The sequence below is a fragment of the Necator americanus genome, chromosome X (assembly GCF_031761385.1).
Source record: "Necator americanus strain Aroian chromosome X, whole genome shotgun sequence".
Taxonomy (NCBI): domain Eukaryota; kingdom Metazoa; phylum Nematoda; class Chromadorea; order Rhabditida; family Ancylostomatidae; genus Necator; species Necator americanus.
In genome coordinates, this window is record NC_087376.1 from 7297382 (window position 1) to 7310490 (window position 13109).

At 32.1% G+C, this 13109-nt stretch overlaps 1 protein-coding gene across 2 annotated transcripts; it reads right to left on the bottom strand.

The window, feature by feature from the left end:
* Window positions 1–1122: 1122 nt before the first annotated feature.
* RB195_021721 (uncharacterized protein) lies at window positions 1123–10946 on the bottom strand (the record flags this gene model as incomplete). 2 transcript variants are annotated; one of them, XM_064208598.1, is made up of 10 exons in its annotated part: window positions 1123–1133; window positions 1833–1978; window positions 2313–2436; window positions 2506–2594; window positions 3159–3221; window positions 3291–3414; window positions 4451–4546; window positions 4702–4762; window positions 10309–10496; window positions 10856–10946. In XM_064208598.1, 10 exons carry the CDS (start codon window positions 10944–10946, stop codon window positions 1123–1125), a joined length of 993 nt encoding a protein of 330 aa, XP_064064478.1. The 2 variants fall into 2 exon arrangements, with proteins under 2 accessions (XP_064064478.1, XP_064064479.1); XM_064208597.1 differs by lacking the exons at window positions 10309–10496; window positions 10856–10946 and having other exon boundaries at window positions 4702–4735.
* Window positions 10947–13109: the final 2163 nt, after the last annotated feature.

Sequence of the window (13109 nt, forward strand, 5' to 3'; positions counted from 1 at the left end):
AAAATGAGGATTCAATGACAAAAAACTTACAAAAAAAAAACACATATGTCCAACGCTGAAATCCAGGAACATATTGGAGTATCTTAAAAGAGAAAAGGTGAAAAGTCCGAAGCTGAACAGTAAATGACACTTTAACTAGGTTTCTTTCATTTCAAAAGCACGTAAGGTGGTTCGCTGGTTAAATCCCAGAAAAAAAAAACCAAAAAAGCCTGAACTGTGTTCTCTCCATTGGGGGAAAAGAACGAAAATCCAAGTTTCTAGTGTTTAAGGAAGTTATTGAAACCAGGGAAGAATCCACAGAATCATCATGACTCCGTACTTTACATAACTGCCTGTATTCAAATTCTTGGATAAGAGTCGTTGAGAACAATATGTCTTTGAATATTTCGAAAAAAATCCCAGTAGCATATTATTCAAGAAGGTAACGAACCGTACAAAATAGTTTGCACAGTATTCATGGTTATTTATCCGTGAAGATGTGAGGATGTTCGGCATAAACGTATGGATTTATTTTTAGTTAGAAAGACAAGTTTTTTTTTTCCAGAATATTCAGGCACTGGCCTGTCTCTCCTTTATGTCCTGACTCCTTCTCGTTCGACTTTCTGGAATAACAACAAAAATCATATTTGATTTCATCCGTAAAAATTGCGTGGGCTTATCCTATAAACTGCGGTATTTCCTCAGTGCAACAGTTTCAGACCTAGGGTAGAATTATAATAGGATTCCTGCGTAAACTCAACGCAGTCGGCCGAAAAACTGAAACTGGCAAAAACTACCTCATCGGGTAGGTTACGACCTACAAATCCCGAATATGGGCATCTTTTTGAAAATGAAGAAAAGCAGAGACAGGCAGAAGACATGAAGAAAAAGAAGTCACGTAAATCCAGCATGTAAATGCATGGAATTTGTCTTCTTCTCTTAAACAAATATATAACAAACAATAATCCTGGATGTATACTGCTACAAATATAGAGAGTATCAGTAATACTTTATTATGGAGTCATCATCACATAATTTTATTCGTCGAACTTAGAAATCTTTAAAAAATTTTTCGTCGCATTAAGCTTCACAACAGATAAGTTGTGATGAGGTTTCCGATTTCCATCCTACATTAGCGGGTGTTTATTCGTTATCTGAAACAAATAAAATTGGACAAATCAAACAAAGTATCGTAACGTGTTGTTGAATAGGTTTCCCGGACAATGCAATGATAAGGGAAACGTTATGAATGTTTAGGACGATCACTGAATGAAAACAAAAATTTACTTGAAAACGAAAAATGTGAATTTTGCAACTAAGTTGATATGTTGCAAAAAATAATTTCTTAAACAATCTTCTTCAATCTGGAAATTTCTAAAGAAATTAAAATCTTCGCTCGAAATGTATTTTGCGAATGTTAGAATGAAAGCGTAAGATATGTCATGGAAATCCAGAGATCACAGAGATTTAAGAAACATTAGCAATGCAGCAGCGATACACTCGCATGAGCGATGAAATCAACTTTATCCGCTTTCATTTCATGCTCTGCGCAGGTGTAAAGAGTTGCATCGTCGGACAAAGTGATCAGTCTGAAGCTCGTAGCTTAACCATCTTTTCTGGATTAATTCTCACCGGAATATTTGCTAATTTTGTGGAGAACCTATCTACCAGTGTTTATATTGGGGAACTATAGTATATCGTAAGATTAACACGTCTACTGCTGTGAAACGAAACAGTCACCAAAAACCAAGGATAACTTTGACTGTGCCGTCAAACTTTCAATATATTACCTCTTAATAAACTCGCTTAAAATTTGCTCGGAGGTTTTCAATAGTTTGGTCCCAGGAACTTACAAGTGCAGAAGATCTGGTTGCATTGTGGATAATTTGTTTGTGTACCAATCCGTTCGTAATTGCATCCCCACCAGATCACTTCGGGATATTGTGAACAACGCTTTTTAAATGTTGTCATATAGCAATCCATTGCCCTTTCTACGTACCTGAAATAGTGTCACTAGGATTCATCCTTAAATCCTCGATTAAGTAAAAGACTCGCATTCTAAAACTATGTATACTAAATCTACAGTACGATCAAAAAATCTCCATTCATGGTTCAACATCATGTAAAAGGTGGGATCTTTGCAATACGCGCTAAGGCATGAACTAAGAACATGAGGACAGAATTGAGTGGTGGTCCCGCCACGCAGTCATCTACAGTAGATTCATCTCAGAACACAATAGAACGCAGCATAGAGATCACGAATTTTTGAGCGGACTGTAGCAGTGTTTAATTGATGAGAAATATTGTTCAGTTTTTATTTAATACCAACTCACGCGCATGTATTCATTGGATTCGAGTCCGCTTTAACAGAAGCTGCAAAATTGTTGTCACATGTCCTCATTTCGTTAATACCAGTAAGGAAAACACTCGACGCACATTCATCGTTATTTGTGAACTCTGTGAATTTTTGTTTTTTTTTTCAAATTAAACAGTAGTTATCATTGTAATCTATCCCGTTCTACTCGCCAGCGTATCCAGCTCCACACGAAAAATCGAATTGATTGAAAATTTTTGTGTATCCAAACGCTTGATCCTCTGTGATTCCTGTTGCTGTTCTGTAATAAAAATCTTGTTTAAATGTTATGGGTAATGTAGATGTAGATGTTCCAAGTTTCCGATTGGATTTTGATGATTTTAGTGGAAAATAGTTACAGCTATGTGGTATTTCTATTTCCTGCTTCTAAGTATCAGCTGATTATAAATGGTATATCCTCTTTCGATTGAGTTTTTGAGGATATCTATACTACACGATCCTAATAATAATATAAGAAGAAAACGGTATTTCGTTTTGTACAGTTTTAGAAAATTAGCTAGACACAAAGGACAGTTAATTTTTATTATTTGTTATTTTTATTACGTGCATATTTAGTTGTGTGAGGAAGAGCTAACAAGAAACTTTAAGATTTTTTAATTGCGAATGACTAATTATAGTAAAATTAGTAATTGTGGATTTGTTTTTTGTTTTGTTTTCTAGGTTTGATCACAGAAAAAATTAAAGGAAATGTTAACTTTTCAATGTTACAAGTACTTAAAAAGTGTTAGACAAATTCTTGACAAATACGATACTTTTGAATACCAGTAAAAAATTGAACATTGAGAAAATTTCAAGTGAAAATTACCCATTTTGATCGATGAGTAGTCCTAAAGGATTATTCGCACAGTTGGCGTAGTCAGCGCGGCTACTAAACATTTAAAGATTATTTTAGCATGTGATCTCTTGATGAAACCTATTTGGAAGGAAATGAACCTACTTGTAACATGTTTTGTAATACTTAAAAGCCATGCATGTATCAGCCATTCCTTGAGCTTTGTCTACACCTATTTTGTTCTCTATTGCTGCCCGAAGTTGTTGATATGTTTGTATTCCAAGCGAAGCTGCAATAGAGAATTATTAATTGTGAATCTTTGAAACGACTAAATATTTTCATCTTAAAATTATATTAAGCTCATCAGGTTGATAAAGAATTATTTGTTTGATAAACCTTCAGAATGTACAGGAGAACAAATTATAGTTCGCATCAGACCCGTTCAACCGGGTGAACGCGTCGTGTCTGCCGCAATATGTTCCTTCTCCGTTTGACATGCTCTCCCTCTTACCTTCGTTTCGCTTCACTGGAGAGCGTGCCACGGCCGCCCTGTTAAACACGCACGGCTCAGACAATATTTCACTCTTTCTTTTTTAAGAGTAAATGTTAGCCAATAAAGGAATAATGAAAGACTTGGTTGGCAGTAGGGGGATTTCGATCCATTGATCGTGCAATCACAGCCGAAACTCTTATCGACTTCGCTACGTACGCAAATACTCCGATTGAAATACTCAGCTTTAATTTTAATGATCCCCATAATGGAGTACGAAGTTTTGCAGAAGCAAGTTCAGAATAAACAGGCGAAACATAATTTTATCGCTTCCAAACCACGCTAAGGAGTGCGCAGAATTTTTTTCAATTCACATTGTTTCGCTCATTTTTGTGAACGTTACATAAGGCTTTCATTATTACTATACATAGTATTGTAAAATGATATGAAAATTTGAATTCGATTCCCTTAATGTGGTAATAAATGAAAATTTGAGATATCCTTGTGACTCATTAACAGCACAGACCACAATTTTTATCACTTAGATGACTTCGTATTGAAAAATCATCCGACATTTTCCACTTGGTGTAACTTATTATCCAGAGCGAACAAGTATTGAGAAACTACCGTAATCCCGAAAATTTCGTTGAATCTCACTCAAAATTCTGGTCAAATTGAAAACTTACACCATTTATATTTGGTTTCTGTGTTTTTCGTGATTGATAAATGTATTATGTTAATCTGGTCTTCAAATTAGTAAAGAGCAAAGACAGGTGGATGCGATTGGTCCTGAAGCGTTGATTACAGGTCTAGGTTATCAAAGTGAAAAACTTACGATCAATCTTCAGTTCATAGTTGAAAACACCTTGACACCTCTGATACTGTAAAGGATCACATGCTTGAAAACCTCGAAATTGAGCGAACGCTGTTCCTGAAAGAAAAGTAGGAGTATTTTTTTACAGTTTTTCCATTATTTAATTATTATTTCAGTATTGGATATCAATCCAGTCAATTAGGATTTGTTTGTAATTATTTTGATAGTAATTAAATCGTTTAAATAAATATTTTTTTAGTTGTTTCACGTACCTACTACTATGGCACAGAGTGCAACAGCGAGCATAGCTTGGCGTGTGCAAGGGGAGGCGCCCTGATGTTTTATCACTAAGTGGTAATAAAATGTACGTTTTATGACCGAGGATCGTATCTGCGACAGTACTGCATCAAACTTTCGGGAACTAATGACACCTTTTATGCACACAATCGTCTGGCAGATCCTTTCAAATTTTAAATAATGAATAAAAATGGTCGTGCGTTCACTCACTTCACTTCTTGTAAATCTTCTCATTTTGAGTAGTAGTGATCGCAAATTGGTAGCCAATCAGTAAATCCACTCAGAACCTTCTTTTTCTAGGATTCCATGACGTTTTGGAAACGTAATTTCCTACAAGGGAGAGTTGTTTGTGCAAAAAGACGATGGATAAAACTACAATGCGTAAAGTATTTGGCGTTGATCAATCCGTCTAGGATGTAACAACTCGTACAAAAGCTATTCAGGATTACTTGAGGTTTATGAACCCCTATGCAACCTCTGCAGTATGACTTGCATAGAGTTACAGTCCCTATACTAAACGAATCTACTTGTCATCCCAAGTAAGTAGGATATAGATTTATGAGGTTAGAGGGGTGAAATCCTTGACTTCTGGATGGCGACATCGAACCACGGACCAAACAGGCGCGATGGATACCTCTTGCCATTGCGTAACACTGTTCAGTGACTAATTTATTCAAGTTAAAAAAAAAACTCCTTGAAGCTTTTCAGTAGCCGCGGTTGGGAATCAGTAATTTGGTGCGAAACAAGGAAAACTTTTCTGGAAAACCCTTGTTAGGGAAAAAACCGAAGAGGGATAGTTAAAAGTTTAAATGAGCTTTTTCTTTTTTCACTTTCGTATGGAAATTGGCTACAGAAAGATTATCTTCACTAGTAGCTGTTAGTAGAAGGATATACATACTAGGATAAATGCTTCTTGTATTGATGACCCATCTGGATATACAGTTCCGTGGATAGCACTAATTGATTCACCTCGTAACCGGACATATGGTGAATCGAGATAAGCTATTCCAGGCCTTGAAAATAAGTCAAACACATTTCTCGGATTGAACGTTATGATCATAGGACCATAGTCCGTTCGTCCCAGTGATCGTATTCATCCTCACACGACTAACCAAAGTGATAAAAATTTTTCTATTAATTAGGCATATGCGTTGACCACCATGTTATCCCTCATTCTTACCACCGTTTAAAAAATTACGGATCTTCTATGGGTTATTAACCTCCAATGTTTTGCATAGTTCACAGTAATGTATAGAAAAAAAACGTCAATTTAAAGCGTGGCCGGTTTTTTTCGGAAATTCTGCAGCGGAAAAGAGCTCTTTTTTCTTCAAAAAAAAAAAAAACTATGTTAACTAAGTGTTAGTAGGATGATTGCATACATCACTTTAAAACTGGGAGTTCCTAGCAAATCTTCGATTGTTGCTCCAATTTTATAGAAACAAAAGAATTCTCTAATGTCATGTTCGAATCATTTGACTTGCACTCATAGCAGTTATGTGAGGGAGCCAAAGGATAATACTTTGATTTTTCCCCTTAAAACACAATGGTCTTAGTACGTCTAGATGTTTTTACTTGTGTCATTTATGTCTGCAATTGTTTAGTAAAATTACCGATTACTCTGGATTCCTCGAATGTCGATGATCTGATGTCGGGAAAATAGCAGCGGTAGGTTGAAGTCATTTAAAGACAGCATACCACGAATCTGAGGTGGTACGAATTTTAAGTGGAGTATTCGTGTACGGGATAGTAGATTATGGAGAAGGTGTGATTCCGTCCATTTCTTTCCAATTGCCGTAAAAAACGGCCCGGAAGATGCGCGCGTGAACAAGGCTGGCGCGCTCCAATCGAACTCCTTGTGGAAAGTAGTGAGCCGGAACGCTCGAAGCTGTATCTTTCGGGCCGTTTTCTACGGAAATTAGGAAGAAATGGACAGAATCACCCTTCTCTCAATAATCTACGATCCGTATACGAATACTCCACCCCGAAATCCGTACCACTCCAGATTCGTGGGGTGATACCTTTAATGTATAGTGATATAACTAGGCAATTTTTCTCTCAATAAAGAGAACCGTGTTCGCGTGAAGATCCTGACCATTTCAAAACGTAGCAAGGTGTTATTTAAATAAATTACAAATAAATAAATAAATAAATAAATTTGTCTATCTCGCTGCTGTATGATGAAATAAATATATTAGTTAAGGGAGGGTGTGGCCCAGAGGTAAGAGGTTCCGCTGCGATTCTACGGTTGGTGATTCGAAACCGCCAAAGAGGAAAGAAGTTTCTATCACTCTGAGTTAAATGAATTGGTACGGGAGGAAAAAAACACTAACTTAGAGTACTGGACTCCCTTAAAGCCTTTGTACAGGCCAGAGAAGCGTTCATAAACTTCAGATGATGCTGAATTGAAATTACACGCATTGGAGCATTCTAAAAGGAGTCGAGAAGTGCTTTGTCTTTTTTTTCACTTTTAACACTAACGCCTGTTTACAACTATTCATCTTTAATTACTGACCACGAATGAACGGAATCCACAAATGTTTTGGCTAAATCCTATGGTTGTTTGTCTCGGGCTTCAGGAAGTAGATTTTTAGACCGACATCCTCTCTTTAGAAAAAGGAATAAATATTATTCCTGTTATTGGCGGGAATGCGGAAATCCTAAAATATCACGCTCTTTGTGCCAGAAAGTATTTGTTATCAATGCCTACACGAAACCACCAACATTAATTTCGTTTTTTTTTTCAAACCAACGGTGTTAGAGCATTCTGGATCTCCTTCTAGTTTTTTCCTCAAACATTCCACATGAAATTTATTAGTCCATCATGGAACTTTACAACTACCGTTCACTGTTTCACAGGTACGTAGCAATCCTGGAGTGCTTCCTGGTTTCATTACGACTTTTCTTTGTTGGTGAGGAGGCAAAGAGCAGGAAAACAGGAGTAGAGCGCGCCGAGTGGAGCGTCAAGAGATGTACTTCACTCGTTGACAAACTCTCCCTACCGTAATATGTTCAAGCATCGAGCATCCTTCTCTCTCGCTTATGCTAACAGCTAATTTTACGGAAAGGAAGAATAAAACAACTTCTTCCGAAAATCGAGCAACAGAAAAAAACACCAATTTTTTTTTACTCTATTTAATATACGAACGACTTTAATCCGTTCTATTGAAGAGTGCAGAAAAACGGAAAAGTAAAACAATTGGTGTTATTATTTTTTTGAATTTATATACCCTTTCTGTTTAAAACATATTACTACTCTTAAACATGCATATATTGAATATTTTTTTCGCTAGTGCTGAGACAAGGGAATGAACATCATTCCGGACATGGTCATCGAACAGTTTATTCCGGAAGAAATGATCTAGGACTCGACAGCTGAAGAATGGTGTCAAACATGACCAGGATATTGGCAAGAAAACAAATTTTTTAAATTCTGTAGGTTTTAACGTTTATTGCAAATGGATTGGTAGGAAGATTTAGTCAAGATAAGAATACTTTGAGTTTGCCTTACAAAGGATAACATCATCACGATCTACCTCTAATAATTTTACCTTTTATTTTTGCCTCTTAGTCGCTTTTTTCTAGTCTAGAGCCCCATTACAAGTTACAGGTTCCCTCAAACATTTGTCAAGTGCTGAGCTCAAAACGAAGCTCATAAATGTTGAATATGTAAAGAAAAATACTATAATTTTTCTAAAAGTAATATGCAAGAATTTTTGTTTTGTGTTTTCTGAAAAAGGATACTTGCATTACTTTCAGTAACATCTAGTAAATTGAAAATGAAAAATGTTTGTGGTGAAATTCCGTCAAATTATTAGGTTGCTCCATACATGTTTTTATTTTTTTACTTAACAGCAAAGATATTCCACTCAACAGTATAATGACGATAACAACCTATATTCATCCTGCTTTTACGTAGTGGATTGACATTACTTTTGACCTTAAGTTACTGGGAAAAAAATGGTGAGAGCCGTGGAAAAAAACTTACTGGATGACGCACCACGATTACTTGCCAATTATTGCTTTACCACAACAACCCATCTAGACGTAAACACATACACTAAAACTTTTAGGTCACTCTAATGGTTAATTTACTCCTCCTTGCCTCTAAAAACAGACAAGCGAAATAAGATTTAAGGAATTTTTCGGAACGGGAATACCATTTGAACCCGAGAAATTCTCATTTTGAACAATCTCTGCCTTTTTTGTCAGGCGAAAAACGCTTGATTAGATCAATGAAAATACCTCCGAATAACAATTCAGATACTGGTTCAAAACTTTTTTTCTCTTTCGATAGACATGGACTTTTAATAACCCATTACTCAATTAAGTGCAAGTGCAATGAGCGCAGATCTCAGTTTAGATTTCCTAGAAATATTCTTTACTAATAATTATTCTTTATTACTAATAACTAATCTGCTGATTAATTCATTGAATTAATTTGACCATTTATTGAATTATTTCTCAGTAGGATTTCTCATTGTTGGTCTATGGTGCAGTAATATCGTTTTTTTTTCTGAAGATTCTTCTTCGTATAGTGTATGATAATATCCGTGCAACATGGATTTGATACGGAAACGATTGCTGTGAAGTTTCTGTCAAACGTGGTGCGGTACTCTATCTTTTGCGATACGACCTTGTCAGTGTCTTCGACCTAGTTTATGCTTTCATTCCCGAGATGAGATTACGTTGAGTTAAACACTGAGATTTTCCTGCACCACTAAAATTTCGTATCAGTTCAGTTGAGCACATTTGAGTAACTTTGTTCAGTGGAAGTACAACAAAAAAGCGTGTGGAAACAGTAGAATGTGGTATTTGTTTTCTTTTTTTTTCAAAATGCCAACAAAACGAGCAGCAAGGATTTGTTGTGGATCATTTCAACTAAAAAATCAGCTCATCACCTATTTCTTGGAAAAAACATTGATGATGAGATTTCCTTCCAAGTAGCATATGATCACAAGTTTGTGGAATTTTTCTGCACGCTTAGGGTTGGAAATCTATGGATAACGTATGTGAGAAAAAAAAGAACCTTGCTAAAACGCTTCTACTTTCGTATTTCTTTAATTAACATAAAAGCGACTATCCTATGCGGATATTTTCTTAATAGGAAACCATTCTAAATTGTTTTCCTTTCTTCTTCTCTACCCTTAGTAGCAAAAGAGTTATTGTTTTTTTTTTATTTCACCCTCCCAACCACCAGAACTCACTTAAACAAGGATGAGGAAGATTGCAAGCAAATAGTTTTATTTTGGAATTTTTGAGATAAATCAGAATGAAGACATTATGTTTTATTTCATTTGCCTCAAAAATTACGAAATTACCGGTGTTGGGTTTGTTTAGGCGTGGGCAACAAATATTTTCTGCCAGAAAAATCGTGGATTCCAAGATACAGTATATAAAGTTGCTAATACTGAGCTATCAGCCATCGAGCAACTGATAGATTTGCTAGGAAATGAATGTTTTCGAACAAATACTGTAAGGATAGTTAATATGTATATTCTAGTAATATAATATGGGTTGTTAAAAATAAAAAGGATAAAGTTAGATCCTGAAGATAGCTGTTTTAATTCAATTGCTCGGAGCACCGATGGTAATAATAATAATAATAATAATAATAATAATAATAATAATAATAATAATAATAATAATAATAATAATAATAATAATAATAATAATAATAATAATAATAATAATAATAATAATAATAATAATAATAATAATAATAATAATAATAATAATAATAATAATAGTGATAATAATAATAATAATGTAACTATGTGGGTATGTCGTACGTAATATTTTAACACCGATAAAAATATCGGAGCGAAAAAACTTCTCGCCTGTTTTCCAATACGATGACATCGTCATTTGCAATTTGTCGAGTACCAAATGCTAGGTGCACCTTTCGAACTACATTCTTTGTGAGCTAGCAATGGATTCTTAAAAATTCTCCTCAGATGCTGCTTGTTAGACGAGGAAATGACTACTTATATAACACTCAAAAATCCGAATGTTCTGGAATATTTTTGTATGAAAAAACTCTATGAGATTCCTGGATGTTATTCGAACCGTTCTCCTGCTGATTCATTTCTCTTTAGAAAAAAAACAGAGAGTTTACAGCTTGATAAATACCAGATGATGACTCTTCTGTCATCTGTTTAATGCAATGTCCTGGAACAAGTGAATCATGTATGCCACTAAATGCTACTAGTACGGTAAACATGGCCTGAAATTCATAGCGGTGACAAATTTCAGAGGAATCACTCCATTTCTCGAGCATCTCATTTTTCCAATTTGAGACCTATTGTTAATCACTTTTTACTCGTAGAATCAGCAAATTCTACAGTAAAATCGCCGAAATATGCTTCTACGATGTAGTTTTATTTGGGTGGCAAAAATCCTAGAATTCTCAAAAATTTTCCTCCGATAAAATCAATAGATGATCGCTACTCGACGGCCTCGGCACTCGTTGCAACGGTCGCAACTGTGAACTCCATGATTTATAGGATAGCGATGATGACTATTTATCAGCAAACATCTGTGGTCACGTCATAAGTATCCCGCAAAGATCTTTTAGAAGCACATATCTCTTTTTTATAGAATTTTTTTTCTGAGGAACACTAAAAAGGTGACAACACGCAGAGAGCGCCACATAATTCCACTTTTCTTAAACTTCTTAGTTTTACTTCTGGTAAAGAAATATTTTGAAGTAATCTACGCTGAAAATTGAACAAATCACGTTATTCTGACTTGAGAAAATGCTTATACGATTATGAGGCGAGTCAACATGGAAGTGAAAATGTGCAGAATTGTATTACAAGTACGGTTGAGCAAATTGTCTGTAACTTTAGAAAAATTCCACATTCCTCTCTGTATACAGTTATGTACGAACGAAGTGCAACGTAATTACTGTTTAAACTTTAAAGTATCGTGAGTATAACCTATTCAAATAAGTTAGAGAACAACGTCGTTGCTATTATTACTACTGTTATTACTATTATTATTATTGTTATTATTATTATTATTTTCACTGTTATAATTACTATTATTATTATTATTATTATTATTATTATTATTATTATTATTATTATTATTATTATTATTATTATTATTATTATTATTATTATTATTATTATTATTATTATTATTATTATTATTATTATTATTATTATTATTATTATTATTATTATTATTATTATTATTATTATTATTATTATTATTATTATTATTATTATTATTATTATTATTATTATTATTATTATTATTATTATTATTATTATTATTATTATTATTATTATTATTATTATTATTATTATTATTATTATTATTATTATTATTATTATTATTATTATTATTATTATTATTATTATTATTATTATTATTATTATTATTATTATTATTATTATTATTATTATTATTATTATTATTATTATTATTATTATTATTATTATTATTATTATTATTATTATTATTATTATTATTATTATTATTATTATTATTATTATTATTATTATTATTATTATTATTATTATTATTATTATTATTATTATTATTATTATTATTATTATTATTATTATTATTATTATTATTATTATTATTATTATTATTATTATTATTATTATTATTATTATTATTATTATTATTATTATTATTATTATTATTATTATTATTATTATTATTATTATTATTATTATTATTATTATTATTATTATTATTATTATTATTATTATTATTATTATTATTATTATTATTATTATTATTATTATTATTATTATTATTATTATTATTATTATTATTATTATTATTATTATTATTATTATTATTATTATTATTATTATTATTATTATTATTATTATTATTATTATTATTATTATTATTATTATTATTATTATTATTATTATTATTATTATTATTATTATTATTATTATTATTATTATTATTATTATTATTATTATTATTATTATTATTATTATTATTATTATTATTATTATTATTATTATTATTATTATTATTATTATTATTATTATTATTATTATTATTATTATTATTATTATTATTATTATTATTATTATTATTATTATTATTATTATTATTATTATTATTATTATTATTATTATTATTATTATTATTATTATTATTATTATTATTATTATCACTGTTATTATTATTATTATTGCTATTATTATTATTATTTTCATTGTTATTATTATATTGTTATTATCTACTCCAAAACCTTGGGAAAACGAGTCATTTAAAATATCGACGTTAATTCTTCCACGGAAAGTTAATGTTTCTTCAAGCAACATCTGACTGATGTAATCTTAACATTGTCCATCTAGTCAAACGTGGATAACTTTCTGGAGATTCATTTCGACTCCTTCACATC